General features: G+C 49.7%; 1 protein-coding gene across 4 annotated transcripts; it reads left to right on the top strand.

The window, feature by feature from the left end:
* Positions 1-59: 59 nt before the first annotated feature.
* On the top strand, positions 60-26,775 carry XPO5 (exportin 5). 4 transcript variants are annotated; one of them, XM_038177659.2, is made up of 33 exons: positions 60-246; positions 767-888; positions 1,516-1,588; positions 2,150-2,287; positions 2,594-2,776; positions 3,682-3,723; positions 4,588-4,614; positions 4,800-4,985; positions 5,654-5,730; positions 6,175-6,274; positions 7,341-7,424; positions 7,843-7,968; positions 8,082-8,172; positions 9,451-9,579; positions 9,846-9,961; positions 10,906-11,061; positions 11,480-11,521; positions 12,122-12,211; positions 13,550-13,749; positions 14,332-14,431; positions 15,306-15,487; positions 20,057-20,157; positions 20,902-20,998; positions 21,418-21,554; positions 21,675-21,772; positions 22,327-22,373; positions 22,733-22,827; positions 23,634-23,696; positions 24,025-24,107; positions 24,253-24,360; positions 24,528-24,665; positions 24,807-24,971; positions 25,220-26,775. In XM_038177659.2, the coding sequence occupies exons 1-33, from the start codon at positions 142-144 to the stop codon at positions 25,358-25,360; spliced, it is 3,642 nt and encodes a 1,213-aa protein (XP_038033587.2). In that variant the 5' UTR covers positions 60-141; the 3' UTR covers positions 25,361-26,775. The 4 variants fall into 4 exon arrangements, with proteins under 4 accessions (XP_038033587.2, XP_038033586.2, XP_038033589.2 ...); XM_038177658.2 differs by having other exon boundaries at positions 12,104-12,211; XM_038177661.2 differs by lacking the exon at positions 3,682-3,723 and having other exon boundaries at positions 61-246.
* Positions 26,776-26,906: the final 131 nt, after the last annotated feature.

Below are 26,906 nucleotides of genomic sequence, written 5' to 3'. Positions count from 1 at the left end.
CTGTAGGCGGCGCGCGGGGCACGCCGGGACTTGTAGTCCCGCCAGCGCTCCCTCACGAACACCTTCCTCGCCGCGCATGCGCAGAGCGCCTCCCCCCCGCACGCCGGCGGCCGGTGGCGAGGGGCCGGCGCCGCCATCATCATGTCGGCCGAGCAGGTGAGCGGGCTGTGCGAGCAGCTGGTCAAGGCCGTGACCGTGATCATGGACCCGGCCTCCACGCAGCGATACCGCCTGGAGGCGCTCAAGGTACGCGGGGCCCTGTCCCCGTCCCTCCCCCGGCCACGCGGGGCCCCGCAGCGGGCCGCTAGGGAGGCGGGGGGGGAGCGCTGAGGCGATGAGGGGGGCTCTGAGGCGATGAAGGGGCTCTGATGGGCTGAGGGGAGCTCTGAGGGGCTGAGGGGTGCTGAGGGGGGCTCTGAGGTGCTGAGGGGGGAATCTGAGGGGGGCTGTGAGGGGCTCTGAGGTGCTGGAAGGGGGCTCTGAGGGGCTGGGGGGAGGCGCTGGGGGGCTATGAGGGGCTATGGGCAGCTCTGAGGTGCTGAGGGGGGACTATGGAAGGCTCTGAGGGGGGCTCTGAGGTGCTGGGGGGGGGCTCTGAGGTGCTATGAGGGGCTCTGAGGTGCTATGGGGAGGCTCTGAGGGGCTGGGAGGGGCTCTGAGGAGCTGAGGGGGTCAGGGGGGTCCCCACCAGGGGCTGCTCAGCTCCATGGTGAGGTGAGTGACCCCGCTGAGCGCCCGCCGCATGTCTGTCCCTGTCCCTGAGCAGTTCTGCGAGGAGTTCAAGGAGAAGTGTCCCATCTGCGTGCCCTGCGGGCTGAAGCTGGCCGAGAAGACACAGACGGCCATCGTTCGGCACTTTGGCTTGCAGATCCTGGAGCATGTGGTCAAGTAAGGGTGCTCCGCCAGGGCTGGGGGCCAGCCTGCTTCTAGACAGCCACCAGTCCTTGCTCTACTCCCCTTCGGTGCCTCCTGGCTCCAGGGACAGGTTTCAGCACACACAGAGCCTGTCCTGCAGCAGAGGATGCTGCTGGCCTGCTTGCCATTCCTTTTCCTCCTTCTTTCTCCTCTGAGGAGAAACAGGCTTTCAGGCAGGTTGGGAGGGTTAATTCACCACGCTCTGAGCCGTGTTGACACTGCAAGACGTAAACAAGCACGCAGGGTTACCAGTAGGTCCTTTGCAGTGCTCTCTGTCATTACTCACACGCTAACAAAGAGGCTTTGTATTAGTTCAGTTCTGAGATTCCTCTCTGTCGCCTCTACAGACCTGATGCTTTGTGCTTTTGCTGCTGCTTCTCGTGTCTGTTGACCTCAGCAGCGCACACCCATTTGCCAGCAGCAGTTTTAACTCAGCCTTTTCGTTAAGCAATTGGGCAGTGGCAGGGACATTGGGCTCCAGTGTCTCATTCTACCTAGTTTAGGTAAAGAACTGGTGGTCCAGTGAGAATTGAATCAGAGATCTTCATAAATGTTTTGACTCAGTGTCCTTTCTTTTTTCTTTCTAACTCTTGTGAACAGGTTCCGCTGGAACAACATGCCTCGCCTGGAAAAGGTTTATCTAAAGAACAACGTCATGGGCCTCATATCCAACGTAAGTACCTTCCAGCCTCTGAAGCGTGATTCTTTCACTTTGAGATAGAAAGTGGGAGCAAAAAGGTGGAAAGACTCCAGTTAATTAGCACAGAGGACCTGAATTCAAGTCTGGATTTCATTACTTTCTTGCTGTGCATCCCTGGTTGTTGTAGTGTTGTCATCTCACGTGGCAGGAGGCTGTGAGGCTTCTGTGAGTTACTTTTGCTTTCAGAGAAGGACCTTCAGTAAATACAAAAGTTTTATCTTTGCAAGAACACTAAAACCATTATCTTAGTCGTGTTTACTTTACATTTGTGGTTGTTGTCATGGCTGGGTGAGTTCCCTTTGAGGAAAATAGTTTGGGTTCCTAGAGTTCACCAGCTGTGGATGCTTGGGAGGGCAGAAGTGCTTCTCAGGCTAGCTGAGATGTGGAGTTTCCCTATATTGTTGTTCTTGGTTTTAGTGGTGTTCTTTTTATTATTTTTTTTAGAATATTTGCAATCACTGTGCAGTTCTGTGACAGAATTACAATTGTCTGGTGTTTCCTTGCTTGTGTAACTGCGCCTCTCTCCTCTCGCAGGGAACTCAAAGTATTCTAGAGGAGGAGAGTCACATTAAGGACGTTCTGTCTCGCATCGTGGTGGAGATGATCAAGCGTGAGTGGCCTCAGCACTGGCCTGACATGCTGAAGGAGCTGGATACCCTCTCCAAGCAAGGGGTATGAACCACACCTGTCTGTTCTCTTCCACTTGTTGGTAGGGTGGGTTTCAGTCTTCCATGATTCTGAGGAAAGCCTAACTCACAGTCAGGTGAGACAGGTTGATGACACACTCAAAAAGTACCTGCAAGAGTCAGTTATTCGAGGAGATGGTTTTAGCAGAGAGGGAGCCCTCCTTCTGATTTATTTTCCCAAAATGTGACTCGTGTCTTCATGTATGATTACTTTCTGCATCTCTGAGCTTATCTGTAGGGATTTTAACATTTCAGCCGTGCTCATGGAGTCTGTTTCATTTTGGGACATCAGGAAACTCAGACAGAGCTGGTGATGTTCATCCTCCTCCGTCTGGCAGAGGACGTGGTGACTTTCCAAACGCTGCCCACCCAGCGGCGCCGAGATATCCAGCAAACCCTCACCCAGAACATGGAGAAGATCTTCAGCTTCCTGCTCACTGCCCTGCAGCAGAACGTCAACAAGTACAGGCGCATGGTAAGCGGCTCCTTTCGTCAGGTTCACTCGCTGCTCGGAGGCGTTTAGGAACTGGCATGCAACTCGCACGGCTTGGGAAGCAGGGGCAGAAACAGTCTGAAACCCATTGCTGGAGGTGTGGGGCAGGGATCTGCTGTGACAGGGCTGACAGGTTTAGTGCTGATAGTTTGGATTTGGAGTGTAAATGGCTCGAGTGGACGCGTGCCTCGTGAGCACTGCTGGAATGCTCAGCTGGCTGACACCAGATTGGGGTAGGCAATGTAACAGGCAGTGGTCAAGTGACATCGCCCCAGGCTCAGCTCTGCTGTTGTTTGCTGCAGTCGTGTTTGTGTTGACATACACATTGCATTTCTCCGGTCCTTTTCTCCTAGCGCTCAGGGCAAGAGGCCCTTCTCTGCCAAGGTGTGGTGAGGAATGCTCTTTGTTTTTGCAAAAAGAGATTTTTTTCCTGAATTCTTACCTACTGTCAGAGGTGTGCAGCTTGGTCAAGATGGAATAGTGTAGGCAAATGTCTGCCCCTGTCTGTGCTTGTCAGAAGGAAGTGAATTTGAGAAAGTGAAGCGGAATTCAGAAACCAATGTAGAAATAAGTTGCTCAGGTGTCTCTCTCGTCCTTTTTTTCCCTGTAAATTGAAATCCAGAGTTACACTAAAAGCAAAACTGGGATGAAATGGAAAAAAACATGCCTTACCTGACTTCTGTTCCTTTTCCTAATAAACTGATCCACTGAACAACCTCTCCTGCAGAGCAGACAGTTCTCTGCCTAGTTCATGGTGGTGGGTGGGAAGCCCTGGTGCGTTTTGTAGTCTGGTTGAAATGCATTTCCAGGTAAGGTTTGAATTGCAGTGCTTGAGGTTCTGAAGTGTGGCTGCTTCTGCTAACGGTGGCATCTTTCTGATTGGCAAGGTTGGAGCACCCCAGGAACAAGAAGCCCTCACCACTCCACAGGTTAGCAGATTTTGGGATGTTTGTGTGCAGGGTAAATGCTGAGGGTTGGGTGCACACCGAGACTGGGGGAGATGATGGACAGTTCCCCAGGAGCTGTTGATGGACAGTTCCCCAGTGCTTCTAAGTATGTAGTTGTGCGGTAGTAGCTCAGTTGTTAAACATTTGGGACCCAAACAGATTGACTGAAAGTAACTGCACTGAATACATCAGCAGACAGTTTCCAAACCAAAACCTTGCAGCGGAAAAAAATGCTTCTGGTGTCTTTGCATCTGCAAAACAAGTAACATTTGCCCTCTCTGAGAGCCTCAAACTGTGTGTCAGGGAAAAAGATGGTGCAAGCGGTGCCTTGTGAAGTGTTTGCAACTGTGAGTCACGCTGTAAGCTCTCGCCCCAGCACTCTCTCCAGCTGCCATTCTAACCACAGAGAAATTACTTATCATTTTCACATGTGAGTCTTAGTAGTTTAAAGCCACCAGCATCTTTCAGAGACTGACTCTTGGGTGTAAGACACTCTAAAAAGGTCAAAAGCTTCTTTCCTGGAAGCTTCCAGGAAGCACTGAAATTCCTTTCCTTCTTGTCCACTGTCTCCCTGCTGCCTGCTGACTGGAGCGTCATCTTTTGGATGAGAAGGAAACAGTGGCTTAACCTGCAGCTGAAAGTCCTGCCGTCTCACTCTGCAGGCAGCGGTGGTACTGATGGCTGTAGCAGTGGCTTGAGCAGGAGACGGCTGCAGCCTCTTTCACTAGGGAGCTGTTCCGTGGAGCTTCTTCTGGCTGCGTTCTCAAGAATGAGCCTGCCCAGCAGCGGCTGGGAGTAAGCTCGTGCTGTCGCTGCTCACTAACCATTCCTTTTTTTCTTTTTCAGAAGACCGATCTGGCTCAGGAACCAAAGGTGAGTGGAGCTATGGAGGCATTGGTGCACCAGCCATTTTTCAAACCAAGGTTGCCTAGAAATGAGCCTCCCCCAGACTTTAGAGCCTGTTACCTGCAGATGGGTTTGTTCACAATTATTGAGAAGAGAGAAGTGGGAACCTGTGCTTCTGTTCGGTTCTGACTTCTTGTCTCCTCTGTTCGCAGGCCCAGGCAAACTGCCGCGTGGGGATAGCAGCACTCAACACGCTGGCTGGCTACATTGACTGGGTGGCCCTGAGCCACATCACAGCGGACAACTGCAAGCTCTTGGAGATGTTGTGTCTGCTCCTAAACGAGCCTGAGCTCCAAATAGGAGCAGCAGAGTGTCTCCTGATTGCCGTCAGCAGGAAAGTAAGTTCTTTCTCAGCCACCCTGAGTCCTCTTTGTTTCCCTTCAATTCTATGTAATTCTTCAGACCAAACAATGATATCTTTACTCTTTTATTTAAGACAACAACATTCAAATGTGACTGCTTTGTGTTAATGACATTTATAGTGAATGTCATGCCAGCACACCACGTGGAACAATTGTTGGAACGCTCCAACTTGCGTGCTTGCCTCTTCTCACAACTCTGGAGATCCCTGTTAACATTTTTTTTCATTTCCTAAAACTGGGGAGTGGGAAATATGTCACCTAGCTGTGTCATCTAACAGCTCAGAGCAGTGACGAGGTTCTGAGCAGGTGATTTGCACTGTTCACAAGCAGCTAAGCATCAAGGCTGAGAATTCATCAGCTGCCATTAAGTAACTATCCAGACTGCAATGAAAAAGAGCTAGTGTCTGAGGATCAATTTTTCAGTTTAAACCAACAACTGAGGTTGCTGAGGGAGAATTCTTGAAAGGAAGAATACCTTTTTTTTTTCTTTGTGGGGTGGGAGGGTAACAGTTTTTACTGAAATCATTGGTGAAATGCAAACCTTCCCCTAGATGGAAGAACAAATGGGGATCTTCCAAACTTCACTGTCAGGTGGGAATAAGTAGTAGTGTCTAATCGAAGCATTTGGCTTTTCTTCTACGTAGGGGAAGCTGGAGGATCGGAAACCTCTGATGGTGTTGTTTGGAGATGTTGCCATGCACTACATTCTCTCCGCTGCCCAGTGAGTACCACCTTGCTGCTGTCATTTCACATAAAGCTGCATAGCAATGGCTTTCTGTAAGTAATTTACCAAAAAAAATAAAAATAAAAATAGCGCTGCTCAGCTGCAGAAAGCTGGAACTGGGTTAGGAGAGAAAAAAACACAACCTTTTTTTTCCTAAACCTGAAAAACTGCATTTTTTTTTCAGATTCCATATTTAAAGGACAAAATGGGATAAATATCAGCTTCCCCAGCTTTCTCTTTTAAACTAAAACTGATGAGGGGGGACTTTGAAAGAAGCTATTTTAGAGGTTTTAAATGCCAGTAAAGTATTGGTTTTTGATAGAAGCAAAGAAAATCTCACCGTGAAAGAACCTAATTGCTCTAGTGTTCTCTTTGTCTACAAGATAGTTACCTACAGCATGAGTAACTGTTTTTTTGTTTTTCCATTCCCTTCACACCCAGGACAGCAGATGGAGAGGGTCTGGTGGAGAAACACTATGTTTTCTTGAAGAGACTTTGCCAAGTTCTGTGCGCGTTGGGCAGCCAGCTGTGTGCGTTGCTAGTAAGTCTCTACTAATACCAGCAGCAGTCTTGGCAAGGCTAGCTTCTAGGGTTGGGGGTGAGATAACCCTGATCTGATGTGAGAACAGGGTTCTGTCTGCACGATTGGCAGCCATAAGGTTCTCCACACATTTGGAAAAGGCAGAAACGACTCTGCTTGCAGGTAGGATAACTGTATCCTGCCAAGTCATAGGAACATAGAATGAAGAGACCCTGCCTGATTTCAGGCCTCTGCTGTCATCGAGAGTCATCTCCAATAACCTCTGTAAGCTACTGAAAATTGTTTCAGTTTCTTGCTGCCTATTACTACAGGAAAACTGCTTGAGGCAATTACTCATGTGGGAAGCTTTTTAAATTTCACCACTAAAAATATCTAGAAGATAGATCTTCATAACATACATATATAGCATCAGAGATGTTCTCAAAGAGTATACCTGTTTGTTCTTCTGCCAACGTTCTCTCGAGAGACAAGAAACTGTTTTCTGTTCCTGCTGTTGATCTTTTTAATACTGTTTGTGTCAACATTGAGATGAAAGTGTACACTGATGCTTTGGATGCGGTGCTGACTGCTGAATTCCCACTCCCTTCATTCAGCACAGTGCTCCTACAGCAAGGAAGGCAGGCTTGCTGAGAGAAACTTTTCATGAGGAGACTGAGGCAGCCAGCCTGTGGAAAGTGATAGTTCAGAGTAAATTCTCACAGGTAGGGAAAGAACAAAAAAATCTTTGAGAATTTATCCCTTACAAGAATAGGCAGCAAACAAAGGGTGAGTTATTACTTCCAGTGAGAGAGACTTCACGTGCTGTTAGGCACTGGGAGTTGTTAGTCCATAACGAAGTAATGAGGTCGGGATTTGAGTCCAGCACCCCCAGGCTGGTCAGTAGAACTTGCTACTCGTTAGGCTGCTGGTTTCAGAAAAACTCACCGGTGTTCTGTGGTTTTGTCTCTGCTCCTTCACAGCCTGTGGCCTTGGATGTACGTTCTGCTTTACCCAAAAACATGGCATTTGTGAACCCAGCATGACACGTGTTCAGTATTTTGTCTGAAATTCTTTGTCTTCCTCGCAGGGCTCAGATTCTGATGTGGAAACACCCGCCAACGTTGGAAAATACCTTGACTCATTTTTAGCCTTCACAACCCACCCCAGCCAGGTATGTAGAGGGCTGAAAGTCTTGTGTAGGTCTCTGTAAGGATGTGTGAATACATAATTAAACTGCCCTATAGAAGACTGCAGAACTTCGTCTGCCGAATATGGCTTTCCAGTCTCTCAGTTCAGCTGAAGACCTGGAATAGAGTGGATTCTCCTTCATTGCCACCCCATTAGGAATGAATGGTACCTGACACACAAAAGTGTTGAGTACAGAATCTAATGCAGAATTTGCAACCAGCCCTAGTTCTTATTATAGAGTTTTTTGACTTTCTGGAAGTTTAGGTTGAGCCTGCAGGGTGCCTTGGCCTCAGCTGAATAATCTGCTCTTACCTTCTAATTGCAACGCTGGAGGCTTAGCAGTGGAGATTCCAGTACTGAAATCCTTCTCTGTTCCCGTTTTCCCCTCTCTTCCCCCCCAGTTTCTGCGATCTTCCACTCAGATCACGTGGGGAGCCCTTTTTCGGCACGAGGTTCTGTCTCGCGACCCCTTGTTGCTGGCGATGATCCCCAAGTACCTTCGTGCATCTATGACCAACCTCGTGAAGGTATGTGGAAATGATACTGCATTTTACTGTCTGCTCCTTCAGTCTCACCTCCTTGATGTTAGCTCTGACAGGCGACTTCTCTTCCTTCCTGATGTTGTCCACTCTGCCTCTAGGTGGGCTTTCCCTCTAAAGCAGACAGCCCCAGTTGTGAATACTCCCGATTCGATTTTGACAGCGATGAGGACTTCAATGCCTTCTTCAACTGTAAGTTGCCCTCACCCCACGTGGATGCTGTTGTGTGTGCCTTTCCTCTTACGTTCAGCTGCTGGCTGAGCTTGGAGACTGCTGTGTTGATTTGGCAGCTTCCAGTCACGTCCTGACTCTTTCAGCCTGAATCCTGGAGCTGAATGAGTTTGTGGTTTTCCTGTGACAATTCAGGCAGTTCATTTTACTTTTTTGCTATCATACTTAACAATTATTTTGCATGCTGGCCAGGTGAGTGGTCAAGTAGCAGTTGCTACATAGTGTCAAAGAAAATAGCCCTCTTGATCACCTAGATGAGGAAATGAAATGGCCTGGAATCCTGCTCAGGCTAGGAGAGGAAAACAGCTTATGGAAGACTTCATATATCATTCCAGAGAGTCTGTGTTGGCCCTGCTAAGAACTTTTGGTTCGGTACCAACTGTGTGATTGAGCAATTAAAACAGCTGATCTTAATCATGATCTTATATCAGCAAGCAGGGAAACCTGGATTTTAATAATTTTATATTTGCTTTCTTTCTGTATTTTACTTTCTACAAATGAGGTTGGCTCTCACTGGCTGGTGTAGTTTGGTACTCGGTGGCTGAGAGGGTATTCTTTATAACTACTTGCTTTTTACTTTTACTTTTGAAGGTTTTGAATATTTCTTTTAAGCAACAGATGTTGCATCTGTAATCAGTAGAGCTGTTTCTTTTCTGTGGTCATGTCCTGGAATATTTTGGAACAGATTAAATTCTTGTTTAGACTTTGCTTTTGTTCATATTTCTGGAAATGAAAACAAGGCTTGCTGGTTTGGTGTAGTGGTTTTTTGGTTCTTTTTTTTTTAGCATTAGCTTCTCAGCCTGTCACTTAACTGGGTAAAGCTGAATAAACTGTAAAAAGTGTTCAGCTGTGGGAAGTGATAGTTAACCTACAGCTGGGTTTTGTATCTCCGTATCTCAAGGTGCTTTGTAACAGCAAACATGTATAGTTTAAAGATTTTTTTATATGAAAACAGAAGCTCAATTTTATTAAATCTCAGTTTAGAGTAATTTTAATAATTCATATTGCATTTTAATTGTTTTTATTTAACCCATCATTTTTTAGTCCATTTGTATCTCTTCCAAAAAAAAAATGTGCATCCTGTTATAGCTAGTTTACTCACTGAGATTAATACACAGCTATTGCTGGAACAACAGTCCAAAACGTTCCCAGGTCTGCAAAGATGCAGGTGAGCTTTGCTGAGGTAGCAGCATTTGTAGCATCAGCTCATTGCATGGCGTCTGATTGTTTTTACTGCAGCTTTCCGAGCCCAGCAAGGGGAGGTGATGAGGATGGCTTGTCGTCTGGACCCTCGAACTGGCTTCCAAATGGCTGGTGAATGGCTGAAGTACCAGCTCACAGCTCCTGTTGATACCGGACCCATGAACTGTAAGTTATCTGAAAAAAAAAAAAAAAAAAAGATTTGGTTTGGAATTGAAGTCAAGATGGACTTGGTGCTCTACGAAGTCACGCTGAGGGCAGTCTTGCCTGCAGTGCTGAGTCTGGGCATACAGCCCTTCCTTTTCCCTTCTGTGAGTTGTTTGTGACAAAAGTACTTGGGAGTGCTGAGATGTTGCGGTGTGGGAGCTTATCAGCCTGGTGCTGTGTGTGAGGGGAGGAGCACGGTGAGAGCTCCAATGTTCTCTTCCTTTCAGCTAAGACGGGTGAAGGTCTCTGCTCCATCTTCTCCCCATCCTTTGTGCAGTGGGATGCCATGACCTTCTTCTCAGAGAGTGTCATCAGCCAGATGTTTCGAACCCTGGACAAAGACGTATGTGTACCAGATGCTCTTACCTGTTCTCCTGGCTTCTTTTGGGTTGATCTGTGTGTTTTTTCCAGCTGTGTTGTCCTTGAAAACTTGTAGTTACCATTCATCCCCGTGCAAAGAAAAAAAAAAATAATTGTTTGGTGAGTGTTTCTCATGAGTACTGACCCTTCTTTAGGTGGAACCAGTCTCATATTGGCTTATTCTGTCAGACATTTTTTGGTTCTGGATGGTAGGAGAGGTCACAGGAGAGTGCTCAGATGACGTGGTTTGACAGTGCCTTGCTAGAGGCCTGTTTAAGCAGAAATTTCCTACATTTATTTTTTTTACTCATCCTCATGATTTGACATGTTTTTTCTTCTCATTTTCTGTGCTTTTATCTGAGTGAGAAAGACCCATGCTCAGGGTGTAGGAGATCAGAAGATCTGATAAAATTTTTCTCTGCTGTTTGTTCAACAGTAGGCAAATCAGGAGAGCACTTTTTCATCTCAGCCTGATGTAGACTGGCTTGATTTTTGTCCCGTTAGGCTGCTCACACTAATTCTAATCACAGTGAAATAGTGACATGGGTTGATGTAGTTGGTTAAGCATGCAGTCTGTTGGACAGTGAAAAGGAAAATTGGGATCCAAACAGAGAGAGGAAACTTGCCTTTCTCAGAGGCACAAGCAATAGTGGGGATTTCAGATTGACATGTAAGACTGCCCTGGCAGCAATGGCAATGCTGCTGTCCTCCTCCCTCAGCAAGTGCACACAGCCCACAGGTAAGCTGAGGTCTCTACTGCTTTTCTTCCTGCTTTGAGATAAGCAGTCTTCAGCTGAGAAGCCTTATATCTTAGCAGCAGCAAGTCAGTCTAGCTCTAAGAGTTGTAGGCTGTGTGCTGCAGGTTGAAGTACTGAGCGTTGCCTCCTTTTTTTCTTTCCTCCTCCTTTCCCTTCCCTGTTCCTGTAGGAAATCCCGGTGAATGATGGCATAGATCTCCTGCAGCTTGTCCTTAATTTTGAAACCAAGGATCCTCTCATCCTGTCCTGTGTGCTCACCAATGTCTCTGCTCTCTTCCCGTTTGTCACTTACCGACCAGAATACCTACCACAAGTACTTTCCAAGGTAGGTGCTTGCAGGCCATGCGAAAATCAGGTAGGCTTTTTGTGGAGCAGGGCCCTTGTACGAAGCTGCAGTAGTTCATTCTCTCAACATTCCCATCAGGGAAAGACTGTCCTCCGTGTTAATGATGGTAAAACACTTGGAGTCTTGTTCAAGGAGAAACAGTGTCAAATAGCACAAATTTTGCAGTTTTCAGCCTTAAATCTTAACATTGAGTGTATTCTCTGGCCAATGAGCACCATGTTTCATTTCAAGGCCTCTTTGTGCCTATGATTCATCTTTCAACTTAGTCAGGTGCTGACTGACATTAATGAAATTGCACCAAAGTCTTATGATCTGTTCCTTGAGCTCAAAACACCTGTGACTGCTGGATATTAACAAATGACATGGGCTTTTGGATTTTTCCTCCCTTTTCTCACAGCTGTTTGCTTCAGTTACCTTTGAAGTTGTAGAAGAAAGCAAGGTACGTCTGAATTATTCTCTAATACTCTGTAACAGTTGGATCAAATTATGTTTTATTTATTTAAGAGCATGCTGAGTCTGAAGACTCTGCTGTAGTAAGCTTTTCAAGTATAGCCCTGCTCCTGGAAAGAGCTGAGGAGTCTAAACATAACTGATTTCCTGATGGACAGAGCCTAATAGGCTTTGGCTCACACACATCGAAGGCCACAGGCGTTGTCTGAGGCCAGTGCACTTGGTCCCAAGCCTATGCTGGCCCTCCTGAGAGTGAAATATATTCATTAGCTGTGGGTAGTCTTCAGGGGTTGGTATCCGTGGCTGTGAGCAACGGCTGTAAAGCTGCCAGCTACACTTGGAGTCTTGATGTAGTCATTAAGATCCACAGCATCGCTCCGGGAGCACAGCTTGTCCAAGTGTAGGTTCCTTGGGTTGCTTTCCAGAGGAAATTGGTTGTTGCATGGCTGGTCGGGGCGTGTAATGTTGGGGGGTGTTTTGATGTGTACTCAACGGTGCAGAAAAGTGTATGTAATGCATTTGTCTCTTGATACCCTGCATTTGTCTGAACTTTCGTTTTGTTGCATTGAAGTTTGTTATGTCTGTCCAGGCTCCTAGAACTCGAGCAGTGAAAAATGTGCGAAGGCATGCATGCTCCTCAATCATAAAGATGTGTCGGGATTACCCTCAGCTTGTCCTGGTACGTAAATGCAGCTCTGTCACCAAGAGTCTTGTCTCAATTTCAGCTGGATTTTATGGGATCTTCAGTTTCCTTGGCTACAGCCTCTGTTTTTCTTCAAGGAAATGTTCCTGCTGCTCAAATGATGAAGTGGTTTTTATTTCCTTCATCCTGCCCCACCACCCCTTGCCACCCCCCAAATTTTTTTTTATGACTGAAAAGCTGAATTGTAAAGTTAAGAATTAAATTCAAAAGGGATGATGAGGAGGAAACAAGCAGTGCTAGATTCATTTTGTGGGAATGTTTGCTGATTTTCTGTTTTGCAACTTGTGGTAGTCTCAGTTGATTCCTTAGCTGAAGACGTTATCAGTGACTAATCTCTAGGCTCTCTTCTGTTACTTAAAAGAATGAAGGAGCAAGAGGAGACTATTTGTTTCTGGATTAGCTTGAGGAGACTGGAAAACACAGACATTCTTTACTTTTGAAATCCTCAAGCTGATGTTCTGTTTGATTTTGCTGAATTAAGTGGGCTGCACACAGCATGAATACCTCTTGAGCTCCTTTCTTTCTTGGTGTTTATCTTAGGTGGCTCTAGAGTTAAAGAAGCACAAGAGGGAATTGCTAGTTTGTTTAAGCAGGGTTCTCGAGGATGCTGATTAAGGTAGTTTAGGGGTTCTAGTCTGCATTCTGCAACAGCTACCATGAGTTACCGGTTTTGTCTCTTTCCCTCTGTACTGGTCCCTGAACTACATCTCCCAATGGCCAACCAAATACTCTCCCTGGAAGAGCCAAGGGCCTAGAGTTGCTCCCAAAATATCTTGATGACTTTGCTGCAGCAAGTGATTTCTGATACTTACACAAAATTACAGGAAGACGTGGTTACACTGGAGTAGGTAGGGAAGAAACTCAACCATTTCCATGGAGATAGCGTTGACCATAAGAATCATTGTTAACCTAGTTTGTGAGCAAAGATTGGAAGAGTCACGTAGCCAGAAGAGCAAGGTACTTCCTATGGCTAAGTAAAAGGACCAGAACTATTTTGAGGTGTGACCCTACTGCAAGGGAAACGATTGCTTAGAAGACAGAGATGTCCTCTGCATGCTTCAGTCGTTTTGGAGACTAAAGTAAACTGGATGCTGAATGATGACAGAGGAGCAGGGAAGAAAAGAGGCTTTTTTTTAGACTGAACTTTCAGAGGAACTTGAGACTGAAAAGGAGATGGATATGTGGAAAAAAACAGAACATGCTTCTCCAGCTGTTTTGGATAGTGCAGTACACCCCAATTCCCACCCCTGTCCTCCCCAGTGGTTCTCCTCCACACCAAATGGTGACGCTCTTCCACTTCGATGTGTTTTCCAGCCAAACTTTGAGATGTTGTACAACCATGTAAAGCAGCTGCTCTCCAACGAGCTACTCCTGACCCAGATGGAGAAGTGTGCACTGATGGAGGCCCTCGTCCTCATCAGCAACCAATTCAAGGACTACGAGCGGCAGAAGGCTTTCCTGGAGGAGCTCATGGCCCCCGTTGCTGGCTTGTGGCTCTCCGCAGAGATGCAGAGGTACGGGCGCTGTGCCCAGCTTTGAGCTGGCCGTGTTGCAGAGGTGGTGGGAAGCCCAGCAGGGAGTGTACCAAAAAAGGGGGTGGGGTGGTGCCTGGTGACACCTGGGCTCTGGGTAGTCATTGTCATCATAGCTCTGCCATCCAGAAATTGCCGACTCAAGTCTAAGTGCTGTTTGTTGAACCTTGCTAGGGAAGAGTTGTTTAACTCTTCCCAGTATGCTTAAAGCATTTGCAGAAAATGAGAAATGAAAGATCTTTGCTCAGCTCCAGTAAAAGCTAGGGAGCTGAGCTGTTTCTGCAGCCCTGGACAGCTGGGCATGCACAAGAGTTTTCCCCAGCAATGCTGTCTATGTGAGATTTAAACATCTTGGGTTCTTATGGCCCAAGAGGACTGAAGATGCATGGAGAACATCCAGAACTCAGCTGTTTCTTTTTTTTCATTCTCTCAAGTACAATGTGGAGTGCTAGCCAACCTCTCTAGCCTGTTCTGTATTTTTAAGATGTTTATTGGCCAGTGTAAAGCTCTGCTCAAAGTACCCTGGTACAAATAATAATCCCCTGTGCTGTCTTTTGCTGCTAGAGTCCTCTCAGATCCTGAAGCCTTTATCTCCTACGTGGGTGCAGATAACAAAATTGCTGATCCAGTCTTGGAAGATCCCAGTGGCCTGAACCGCTCTAGAGTGAGTATCATTACCAGGAGAGGCACAGTCCCTAGAGAGGGGCCTCACCTCCTTGCATCCTGCATTTCTGTTGTGGTTACACATGAGATCTCTCTCGATGATCTCTTTTTTTAGTGTGTGGATGAGTAGGTTTTTCTGATGGCAGAGTAACAGGCAGTTTTTGCCTCTCCAGTGAGCATGCAGGCCATGCAATATAGATTATTCAGCACAGTAAAGCACTCTATTCCCTACTCTGTGTGGCAAAGTTTGATTTTGGAGAAGCCATTGTTTACACAACTTCTGGAAATACAGCGTGCTGAGTTGTGCTTTTTGAGCCAGGCAACATGGAAAGTGTCGTGCTGAGACTGCAGCATGCAGTACAACTAAAATTCACCCGAGGACATTCACACTGTTAAGGTTGCTAGTGACATATCTTCACTTCTGGACAGGCTGCAAATGGAGCTGCTGTCACTAGGGCTGCAGAAGATGCTGAAATGCTCCACGGAGCTGTGCTTGTGATTTGATGCTAATGTTGTTTGACCGCTGTGCTATTGCCCATGTCCACATCTGTCCCGGTGCATGAAGGAGTTGAAGGACTGGTGGTGCTGAGCATTTTAGAGGGGAACCTGCCTGGTTACCTGAATACGAATTGGACTGTATCCATTCATGTTTTGTCTAATAATGAGCCCTGCCATGGCTGAGGGTCCCTGAAGATGATGGAAAGGAGCATGATTTTTTGCTGCGTTTTCTTGGTAACAAACCCACCAGAGTTTGCTCCTAGTTAGGCTCACTAGAGTCTTCCTTTTGAGATGGGATGATGACGGGTTTCTCTGGATACCTATTTATTCAGGCTGTGCTTTGGCTGAAAACATCCTGTTCCCCTCTCTTGCTGCAGATCAGCTTTTGTGTGTACACCATCCTGGGAGTTGTGAAGCGAGCTCGCTGGCCTGCCGCAATGGAAGAGGCGAAAGCTGGAGGATTCCTGGTTGGGTTCATGCCCAGTGGAACTCCGATCTTCCGCAACCCCTGCACTGAGCAGGTCCTGAAGCTTTTTGACAACTTGCTCGCTCTCATAAGGTGGGTCGAGTTGCCTCGAAATCATTTCTGTTGCCTTAAGAGTCTCTGAAAGCTAAACCGTGATAAATTCAGCTTCCTGGTATGCTCGGAGCATGTTCCCCCAGCGAAGCCAGTGGGAACGCAGGCTGGTGCAGGTGCCCAAGTGCTGTTCCTGACTGTTCACAGTGGGGAATGGCACTGGGGAAACTGGAGCCTTCTGAACACCCCTTGGCCTGGCCTGCGAGTGTCCATCAAAGCCAATGGGAGCTTGGGCTGGGATTGCTTCCCCCACCTCCACTGCTATAAATCTGCCACACCGTTAATCGTTTCTCCACTAACATCTCTGCTCTGCCCTCAGCCCCCACCAGGCCACCTCTCCAGTCACCACCGGGGCAGTCCCAGCTCTCATCGCCTCCTGTTTGCCTTGTTCTCTTCAGTCTTAAATTAAGCTGATTTTGCTGAACGTGACTGTCAGCTGCCTGAAGCACTGCCTGCTGTCGGAGCCAGCGGATGCACACTCTCAGGCTCTTGCTACCCTGCTGTGCCTCTCTGCACATCCCTGGCGGTGTAGACATCTAGGGCAGCCAGAGGAGGGAGAAAAATACTGTAGAAAAGGGGAATCCTGCATAACACCGTTCCTATGCTTACAGATGAGGAGTTTATTTCAGGGTGACAGTGGGGTTTTGCCCTTTTACTCGTGCTGTGCAGTCAGGTGTGTTTGGTAGTCACTGCTGAGCTCCAGGTTGTGCTGCTTCCAGTGAGAAGCTCCGTGCTGGGCTGGCAGGACAGGCATGCACTGTCTTGGCCCGCTCTAGCACTGCTTCTCCTCTCAGAGCTCCGTGTGGCCCGTCGGGTGGTTCTTCGGCCTGTGGTTATGGCTGTGGTGCAGGTGAGCTGTGCTCGAGGTGGTTTTGCCTTTCATCATGAAGGAAATATCCGAGGGGTGAACTTTTGGGGCAGGTTGGGTAGAATAGAGTTGTGTTCCTGCCAGAACTCCTGAATTCGTAAAAACATCAGGCATCCCTCTTGCAACAAGCTTAGGAAACTATTGTCAGCCACTCTTTTCGGTCAAAATTCTACTGCAGTATCTGTAAAGAAGCAGAAACTCTGTGTCTGCTGTTTTTCTCTTCCAGGAAAATGCATAAGCAGTGTTCTAGTCTAGCACTTCCCCATCAACATAAAGGAGGAGGCTCCCTTGCTGTTTTCTGTCGTAACGCATCAGTGGTGTTCAGGCTTTTCCACTGCAAACTAAAGGCTTTGTAGGATTTTTCTGAGCACTTGGTAGTGTACATCAAGTGGCTTGTACTTCACTCTGAGGTATCTGGGTGTTTCTGAAGGCTGGGTGCTCCAACAAGAACCTACATCTGAGGCATGGAGAGAAGAGATCCTCCACTCAATTCCTTTCCTGGCAGCTGCTGGACACAGAGGCCTCTTTAAAGTGTAAATGCTGCTGATGCTTACGTCTTTGTGGAGAAGCTGGTGGTGGTGTTTTGGCATTTCTGGTGCATTCTTTGCTGGCTTTGAGCACCTTTTCCATGTGTTGCTTCCTCGGGCCCTCTAATATGGATTGCACAAGAGAATAGGGAACCTGTAGCGGCGTGTCTGCAGAGAAGCAGAGATAGGAGGAGGAAAAAGCCGCTCGTGTGAGGATACCTTCAGCAACCTGGCTGTGCTGGGGATGGATGCTTCTCTTAGCTCTGTGCCAGCAGGCAGCCCTGCAGGGGCAAGCCAGGCCCAGCGTTGCTTTGTGCTTCTGCTCGAAGCAGATGTGGACGTCCTTCGCAGGTGGTGCTGGTTGCTGCGTGAGCAAATCTGCGAGCAACAGCTGCACGGATCCCCCTGAGCAGCTGAACTGAATCCACATCAGGCAGCAGTGTGCAGAAAAGGGCACTCGGCCAGCCGAGCAGCTGGGCGTGCTGCTCTCTGGGTCCTGCGTGGCATTTTGCTGCTGCGGTTTTGGCTGGAAACGGTGAGAGATGTGAAGCTGATGGGTCCTTGCCGAGATAAGGAGCTTATGGAAGTGACCAGAGAGCCAAGCTGAATGAGAGGGAGCCCAAATGATAAGGAAAATCAGGGAGTTCTGAGTGGCAGAGGCAGCACGGTGTGTTCCCTGCCAGCCTCTCTCTTTGTGCCTGGCCGTGTTTGTTTCAGGAGCTCTATTTAATGAATGATTTTGAGGTCGCTTTGCTAATCACTGCTTGCAGCTTTTTGAACGATGACTCTCCTGCTCTCTGCGGTACCTCCTTTCACCCAGCTGCTTTCTAGCTTCTGGCTAAAATGATTCTCTCCTGGGTTTAAACCCCAAACAGCAATCTCCACCAATGTTACCTCTAGGTGAGGGCACTTCTGGAGCCAACAGCTAGCTGCATGGGCTGACTGGCACAGCACATTTATTGTGTTTGGATTTGCTTGTGGCTTTTTTTTTTTATATATATATACAAACGGCCTGATCAGGCGCAGCAAAATACTTTGTACAGAGAAAGGCTTTTCTGGAACTGCACTTGATGAGATGTTGACCTTGTCAAGGCATTAATGCTGGTGAAAGAGCTGCCGGGTAGGCATGGATGCTGTAGCATTTCCAGTGTAGGCAGCTCCAGGTCTGGGTCAAGACGCTTCAGGCATGGACTGTCCTAAAGGACTCATCTCCTGGCCTCCAAGCCCACACCTGTAGGCATCAGACACTCTTTCCAGCAGAGCTGTGACCCTTTTCTGAAAATATACTTCCTTGAGTATTATATCCTTTGCTTAAAGTATAAACATCTCTCAATTTTTTTTCCATGCTTTCTTGTTTGTGGGATGCCCAGGAATGCTGCTCACTGATGAGAGTCTCAGCTGGACCATGCCTAGGGACTAGATCTTCATCATGTACAAGGGCTGCTGGATGCTTTTTTAACTCCCAGGGGTAGTAACTGAGATGTTGTCTCTCTCTTACCACTGAGACGTGGCTGAAATAGTGAGGGAGATTGGCCTGTGAGTGAATATTTGCCCTCCCAGCTGTCAAACTTGAGAAAATGCCTTGGGGACTCTGAAACAGCTAAGGACCGTGACCACAGCTTCAGGATGTGACTGTCTGACCCGTCCTGCTGGGCTTAGAGCAGTGAGGTTTCAGGGTTCACCCCACAATACCTTTGGGTTTGCCTCACTGCCCTTCTGCATGGGGCAAAGCCAATGTTGGCTTGGAGCAGGCGGGAGACGTACGAGAGGTGATTTTAAGTGGGGTTTCAGGGTAGCCTCAAGCAGAAACGCACAGTTCTGAGTTGCTGGAACAGCATTAGCCAAACTTTTGGAAGCGAGGCTAAGCCATGGCCTCTCCTGAGAAAGTAAAACCAGCTTCTGTCCCCTTTGCGGAGTGCTGCATGTTTTGAGACCCAGCCCAGAGTGAGAGCGTGAGTGGCAAAGGAGTGATTTGTGCAGCTCTTCTGAGACTTAAATACTTGCCTTCCTCACCTGCAGTGAGCGGGGAAGTATTGAACACGTGCAGAGAGAAACGGGAGAGTTGCTGCTTCAAAGCTAACGCAGGCAGCTATCGCTGCATCGGGGTTGCCAGGATTGTGAACAGCCACCTTCCAAAAAAATTAAAATAAATCCAAAAATAAATCATTAAGACATGAGTGAAAGCTGAGACTCTGGAGAACGTCCTGAGGTCTGTCTGCGCTCCCTTCCCCCAGCCATTCCCGTGTACCCCCCTGCTTTGGGAAACGCTGCTCTAGGGAGAGATACTGAGTTGCCCTTGATCACCTCTAGCAGCAGGTACAATGGCATTGCAGTTTTGGAGGAGGCTGCAGGATTTGTGCTGTGTGCAGCTGGCGACACCCAGAGTGGAGGTCTGAGGTCTCAAAGGAGAGAGGTAGGTGAGAGAGACACCCCCTGCCGAGTCCAGCTCTGAGCCTCAGGGCCCCGGCTAAGAGGAGGGGGCCCATTTTGGCCTGGATGGCAAGAGCCAGCCACCCGTGGCCGACTTGGTGTCCCTCTCGGAGAGCTGCCCGTGGCCTCCTGCTGCCGCGGAGCTGTTCCCAGCTGGACCCCTTGTCCAGGGGGCGCGGGTGTCCGCCACCAGCAACACCTGCAGCAGGCTGACGTTCTCCCCGCAGTCCCTCCCATGCCGCCTGCCATTCTGGGGACTGTGACCCAGCCCTGGGGGGCAGTGTGTGTATTTTTGGAGCTGAAGCAGCCCCTCCCTCCGCAGGGGCCTCAGGTGCCGAAGATCCTCCGAGATGACAGAATCCGTGTCTTGTCGTTTTTTTAAAAAAGACGCTCTCTGATCCCAAGCTGTTGCCAGCATCAGCTGGGGGAACTGCTGGGAGTTCTCACTGCCAGTGCTTGCGAGGGGTGGGGCGGACTGAAAGAAGTAGAAGGGGGCAGCCAGGAGATTCAGGACATGAGGTGGAATCACTCCATGTCTCTGTCGGGTGAGCTTCCCCCAATATTTTTGCAGGTGGGGAAGGGGGATCCCATGCACACGTGCTTGGTCTCACCTTCCTCATCGTCTGCCTCAGAGGAGCTGTTGACAAGCTGAAGGAGAGGATCCCACTGTCCAGGGCAAGAGGGGGCGAGCCACATGAATATAAACCAAGCACTCTTCTGTTTCAGGACTCACAACAATCTCTACATGCCAGAGATGGTGGCTAAGCTGGGGGAAACATTTGCAAAGGCTCTAGACATGCTGGAGGTGGAGAAGAATGCCATCCTAGGTAAGGAGCTGCTCTTGAGGAACGTGTGGGCAGGGTCTTCAAAGCTGTATGAGGCAGTGGTCCAACGCCACTAGCCATGGGAGCAAAGAGGGGCTGGAGAGCCAGCTTCCTCGCAGTATTTGCAGCTCAGTTCTGCTTTGAACCTGCTGAAATGAAGCTAAAGAAGTTATTTGTCTCAGACAAATAACTCCTGTTTTTTCTGCATTAAATTAAAAATTAAAAACTGCAGGTTTTGCCTGAGCAAAAGACTTTGGGGAAGTTGCTTTGTCTTTCTTATCTCCGTTTTCTGTCTGTAAATCGAGGAAATGCTTCCTTTATCTGTTTTCTGTGACCTATAAACTCTGTCTGTGCCCTGTGCACATGGAGCCCCAGGGCCTTGATTTCTTCTCTAAGCTTATTAATGTTGCAGTCCGGCAGTAAGTAATACGTGTGCTGACAGAGATGAATACAGGCCAGGAGGGACAGGCAGTTAGCTGAGCTGCAGGATGGTCAGCTTCGCTTGTGGGTGGGTTTGATAGCTCCATAGGTTCTGCTCTGGAGGAATGAGGGGGCTCTACCAGCCCTAGCATGAAACCTCTGCCTTGGTACCACCACTCTGAGCTTCACTGACCTCTGCAGAGAGGCTCAGCTCTTCCTACGGGCTGCGTGTTGCCTTGCTGAGTGCTTCCAGGCCTGGCTGGGAACGTGCTCGGAGGGGTGTGCTGTGCTCTCCCTAATGTAACTGAAGTTTCTTCTTCCCCACAGGTCTCCCTCAGCCTCTGCTGGAGCTTTATGACTCTCCTGTTTACAAAACAGTCTTAGAAAGGATGCAGGGTTTCTTTTGTACCCTCTACGACAACTGGTAAGGGCACCAGACACCCCCCCCACAGCCCTACCTGGCGGGGCTGGAGCAGTGGGCTGGGGCTGGGGCTGACTTCCAGGCTTGGGCTTTTTGTAAAATGGGGATCTGCTTTTAGCTCTTCCACAACAGGGTACTCAGACTGGAGCACTGGGCCTAGTTTGTCTCTTTGCCCTTTTTAATTGCTACTGACACATCAGCACTTGGAAGTGCATTTTACTGCTTAAATGCTTGATTTATGGACCCTCTCTCTGCAGTTATCCCAAAAAAAAAGACAGATATTATGCTAAAATTCCTCTATAATATTTCTTTTAGTACATGGCAACTCTGTAATCTCAGGTTAATAGTTCTTGCAGCCTTTCCAGGTCGGATGCACGGTACCTGTTATCTGGCACAGTTCTAATTTTTATTTGTCCTTGCAGCTTCCACATCCTGGGGAATGCAGGCCCTTCCATGCAGCAGGATTTCTACACTGTCGAGGGTCTTGCCGCCCAGCTCCTCAGCTCAGCATTCATCAATCTCAACAACATTCCTGATTACAGGCTGCGTCCCATGCTCCGTATCCTTCCCTCGCTGTCTCGGGCCAGCTCGGGGGGGCTTCAAGCATGTCAGCTGAAAGCCTGGTGGCTTCCCAGCGTCGTTTTAAGTGCTGTGTCTCTTCCTTAAGTGTGCTGTGCAGGTGTGTTTGTGAAGCCCTTGGTACTCTCCTGCCCTCCAGAATACTACGAAACCCTTGTCTGCCCCATGCTGGGACCACTCTTCACCTACCTGCACATGGTAAGGAAACAGCTTGTTCTGGTCCTTCACAGCCCAAGCTCCTTCTCGCAGCTGGCAGCAGTTTGTGAGAGCTTCTGTCTCTCCACAGCCAGCAGGGACGAGGGCAGAGCCTTGATACTAAACAATTTTTACGCTGTTGGGGCAGGGGGAGAGGGTCTTGATGTTCATTGAACCCTGATTGTCCCACAGCACTCCTTGCTGTGAATTCAAACCCGTGGTTGTCAGATCCTCAACCTTCAGCACTGAGAGTGTTTGAGGGGGACTTTTGCCTGTCCCCCCATGTTAGTTCTGACAGCTCCCTTGGATTCCTTGAGCCAGTGCAGCCACAGCGGTGTCTTTCTGGTTCTTTGGTGCATTTGGCAGCAGTTCCTGTCCCATTCCAACTGAGAGCTGTGTTTAAGGCTCTGATTTTGCTTCCTGAGGCAGCTGTTGCTGCTTGTGAGTGAGAGCGGCACCTGTGCCTCTTTGCAGCATGTCCAGTCTTCTCTGGGGAAGGTTTTGAATCTTCTCTGGGGAAGGTTTTGTATCTTCTCTTTTGTCTTGGTCTTAAACAGAGGTTGTCTCAGAAATGGCAAGTGATCAACCAGCGAAGCATGCTCTGGTAAGCACCCCGTGATGAGTACTGGGCTATGGGGAGCGGGGTGCAGCTCTGGTCTTTTACGTGGCCCTTTGCTCACGAGACAGCCTTGTTGGTAGAGAGATGGAAAACGCTGGTGCTTCTGGGGCTCTGACTCGAGTTTGCAGCTTTCTGGTTTGCTCTCAGACTTGCTACCAGGTGGTGCTGGCGAGGAGGTTGCTGAACCTTGCCACAACTGCACCTTGGTGCTCCCCACGGTGCTGGGGGAGCGGTGGGGTTAGTGGGGCCCAGGGCTAGCGCGGTGCCTGCCCTGGGTGCCTGCCTGGGCAGAGGGGGTGCTGTTGGGCTCTGGCTCCCTTCCCACCAAAACCTGTTCTCCTCAGTGAGGACGATGCTGCAGATGACAACCCAGAGTCTCAGGAGATGCTTGAGGAGCAGCTGGTCAGGCTGCTGACCCGAGAAGTCATGGATCTCATCAGTAAGTGAAACCAAGCAAGCTCTGCCGGCGCGTGGGGAAGGTTTGCCCTGGGAAGGACTACGGGATTTCTAGCTTGCAGTAAAAACCAACCTCCATGGCCAGTAGCAATTCATGTAATCCTACAAAGCCATGTGTGAGGCAGTTAACCCTGTCAGCATCTCATCTAAAACCTAGAAAGAGATTGATTTAAAACCTTCAGAAAAAAAGCTTTATTGTTTGTTTGTTTTCTTTTCCATTTTGTTAGCAGTTAGGGCTCCGTGCTTCTGGCACTGTCCCCATAGGAGCCCGGTCCTCCTTTGGAAGCTGAGTCTAGAGCAGTTCTGTTGCAGACAGAAGGGAAGCGTTCCTTCCCACAAGCAGTCTCCTCTCTCTTGTGTTCCCTTTCTCTAATGTTTTCTTCCTGCCAGTGTGGCTCTGAGCAGATAGGCTGGGAAAATTAACTCCACGTAGAGATTACAGGTCCTCAACCTCGTATCACCTTTCTTTGTCAGCCCTGTTGCCTTAAAATGCTGCTCTTTGTAGGTTTTAGGCTTCAACTGATTTTGCACGTTCTTAGTAATATGAAGCAGCCACCATGCAGCAGGTTCCACTGTGGGAGGTGTTCCAGCCTTCCAGTTAGTGCAGCATTTGGCCTCTTATGTTGTGCCGTCAGATTCTTCGGATGCTGTGTGAGGAGAAAGGTCTAGGGAGAGAGCTGGGGGAGCTTGAAGCAGCTCTGACCCCATCACAGTAGGCAAGATCATCTCTGCATGTTCTGAGCTAAATCTTGCCTGTTCTGCTCCTCTCACCTCCGATTGTTTTTGCAGCCGTTTGCTGTGTGTCTAAGAAAGGGGCTGAGCATAACTCTACTGTTGCTGTGGACGGAGATGGTGAGTAACTGCCTGCCGTTGCCTTCCCACCCCTTTGGTGCGTGCACTTTTCCCATTCCTTAAAAGAGGAGACAGGCCTGCTGCTGGCAGTTGTGCCTGAGTGGTGTCTGCTTAGTGCACAGCCTTCAGCCCCATGTGCCTGGGGACCAGAGAAAACCCCAGTCTCACCTAGGCATGAACGTGCCGTGGGGTGTGATCCTTACGGCACCAAGGGGAGGGCTGAGGAAAAGAGTGGGACGTGCAGTGCTCCTGAGAGCTCAGTCCTTGCTCTGTCTTCCTGAGTCCTCGGGAGGCCGTGTTCACAGCCTTGCTTTTCTCTCCTCTGCAGACGATGAAGCCATGGCCACAGAGGTGGCTCCCCCTGCCAGCGCAGAGCTCACCGAGCTTGGGAAGTGCCTGACGCAGCAGGAGGTAAGAGCCCCTGCCCTGACCGCCACCACCCTTTCTCTGTAAAATCTCCCGGAGCTGTCCCAGGAGCCCACGTGTCCCTTCTGGCTTGAATCACAAGAGCTGGGAAACGGCCCCTGAGCGGTTTCCTTCTCCGACTCCTTTTCAGGATGTCTGCACTGCTCTGCTGGTCACTGCCTATACGTCCCTCTCCTGGAAAGACACCTTGTCCTGCCAAAGAACCACGACCCAGCTCTGCTGGCCGCTGCTCAAGCAGGTACACGCGGGAGGCAGAGGGGAGCGCTTCTGGCGGGAGGAGGGGAGGAAGCAGCGAGAAGCACGGCTGCTTCACCCCGGGAACCCTCTCCTTTGGGGCAGCTGCGCTGCTGCAGAAAGGCAATCGGCCCCCGGGGTCCTTGCGTGCTGACGGTGCCTCTCCCCCAGGTGCTTTCAGGGAACCTGCTGCCCGATGCCGTGTCCTGGTTCTTCACCGGCGTGCTGAAGGGCCTGCAGACACACGGGCAGCACGACGGCTGCATGGCCGCGCTCGTCCACCTGGCCTTCCAGATCTACGAGGCCCTGGTGAGAAGCTGCTCGTTGTTGGGACGCGGGGTTGGCAGGGAAGAGGGGGGGAAGACAACTCCCAAACCCGCTTGGTTTGGGGTGGAAGAGCTAACAGCCCCCAGGGATGGCAGCTGCATCACCCCCAATTCTCTCCCACAGCGCCCTCGCTACGCCGAGCTGAAGGCCGTGATGGAGCAGATCCCCGACATCCAGAAGGACTCCTTGGAGCAGTTCGATTCCAAGCTGCTGAACCCAGCGCTGCAGAAGGTGGCAGACAAGCGCCGGAAGGATCATTTCAAGCGCCTCATCACGGGTTGCATTGGGGTAGGTGATGCCCCGGGGGAAATGAGCCTGTTTCCTTCTGTCCTGTGCCCATGGGGTTTGTTTGAACACAGCTGTGAAGGGGGTGCTGGCTTTTTGTGGGGATGGGGGCAGTGGAGGCTGATGTGCTGAGTTAAAAACCAGGCCTGAGATTCCCCAAAATGCAGGAGTGGGATTGCTCTGAGCCTGGGGCCTGCCCCTGAGCTGAGCAGGGCGATAAGGACTGGACTGATCCTCTCTGTCCCCTGCAGAAGCCCCTTGGGGAGCAGTTCCGCAAGGACGTGCATATCCGGAACCTGCCGTCTCTCTTCAAGAAGGTGAAGCCATCGCTGGAGACAGACGTGCTAGAAAACGAGGACGGAGAAGGTCTTAACACACTCTTTGAGCCCTGAGCCCGGGATGCTGCAGCTGTCTCCTCTCCCTTCTGTCTCTTCTCCTAGTAAGCACATTAGATTCTCCTTGTCATCGCCTCCATCAGCGTCCGTCTGAATAAAGCCCTCGCAGGCCCCGTCCCGTTCTCCTCCCAACGCTGGGATGGGGCCTGCGGTGGCGTCTGACCCAGTCTGTTAGGCTTTCTCTTGTTCCTTCCCTTCCCCTCCGCTGGATGAGCACCTTCAGCCCTCGCATCTCCACGAGGCGTAGACTCTGCTGGGCGAAGCCCAGTCATCCTGCAGCCTCGGCTCACTCTCACTCCACTTCTTCATCTTTTGGGGTTTAGGAGCAGTGCCGCCTGCCAAGGGGGCTGCCCTCACCTCGCTCTGGGTGCTTGTGGCCAGGCTTTGCGGGGAAGGCACCAGGCGCTCCCGTCACGCCTACCACACGTGTCCCTAGCGGGACAGGTATTCTGATCACCCCGTTTCCAGCTGGGATGCTGAGAGCCTTGGGCTGAGGGCTGGGAGCCAGGAAGCCTCGCGGTGCTCTAGGATCTCCTTGAGAGTAGGCTTTCAAAGGTGCAGCTCCTCCATGCCCATATATCTGGAGGTGTGTGTGTGTATCTGATCATCCAGCGTGTTCTACCCAGAGCCAAAGGGAAGGCTTTTACCTTCTCCCAGCCTTTCTTGGCCCTCCCTCAGGGGGAGCAGGACAGATTTCATTTTTTTCTTTTTTCTTTTTACCACACCCTGGTCATGGCCAGTGCAGGGTATGCAAACCTGGACCAATAGCCGAAGCACCTGCAGCCCCACAGGGATCTCCTCCCCCCGGTGCTGGGGCAGGAGGCTGAGTTTTTCCCCAGCCTGCTCCTTCTCAGAGAACCGCGGCGGGGGGCAGACTGCAGTTTACAGGGAGGAGCCAGGCCAGAAAGTGGGGTTCAGATGAGGCGGGGCTCCTAGCAAACTCCACAAAGCTGGTTCTTACCTGACAAGCGGCTCCCTCACCCTACTCCCCGTGGCACAGGAGCTGGGAGGGGCTGCCCAGAGCCAGCTGGCAGGCACTGAGCCTGTTTGGGGTCGCTGCTTGGGCACACCAGGCAGAAGAGCTTGGGGTGGAAAGGGTGGGAGCACAGCAAGGGCGAGCAGGCCTTGGGAAGCTGCTCTCACCCTCCTGCCCCGCTGTTCCACCAGCACCCTCCACTTTCTTCCTGGCCTCAAGACTTTTTTAACCTCTGAGCTAACGTGGCTCCTGGCTCTAGCAAAGGCTGGGTGTATTTATTGTGTTTTAACATTCTGTGACTTCATGCTAGACACAAGGGTTTTTTTTTAAAATGGTTTTTAGAACCTTTTTTTTGTAGGAATGTTTAAATCGGAAGCCGTCTCTGAACTGGTTGTGTTACACCTCTGAATGTCAGTAAAGCTATTCCAGTTTCATACCCATGGTGTCATGATTTCATTTCTATTCAGCACGCCTTATCCCAGCTGCCAAAAAAGCAGCACAGGGGCTGACAGTTGCTGTACCTCAGCAGGGAAGGGATGCACCACTCCGGCATGGGGCAGGGAGGTG

Source organism: Anas platyrhynchos, chromosome 3 (genome assembly GCF_047663525.1).
Source record: "Anas platyrhynchos isolate ZD024472 breed Pekin duck chromosome 3, IASCAAS_PekinDuck_T2T, whole genome shotgun sequence".
Taxonomy (NCBI): domain Eukaryota; kingdom Metazoa; phylum Chordata; class Aves; order Anseriformes; family Anatidae; genus Anas; species Anas platyrhynchos.
This window is presented reverse-complemented; position numbering and strand designations above follow the sequence as displayed.

Bases quoted from the DNA above. Each gene is read 5' to 3' on its own strand.
- XPO5 (XM_038177658.2), top strand. From the start codon at position 142: ATGTCGGCCGAGCAGGTGAGCGGGCTGTGCGAGCAGCTGGTCAAGGCC. The intron at 15,488-20,056 runs GTGGGTCGAGTT...CTTCTGTTTCAG, and splicing joins AACTTGCTCGCTCTCATAAG to GACTCACAACAATCTCTACA. The intron at 21,555-21,674 runs GTATCCTTCCCT...TGTGCTGTGCAG, and splicing joins CAGGCTGCGTCCCATGCTCC to GTGTGTTTGTGAAGCCCTTG.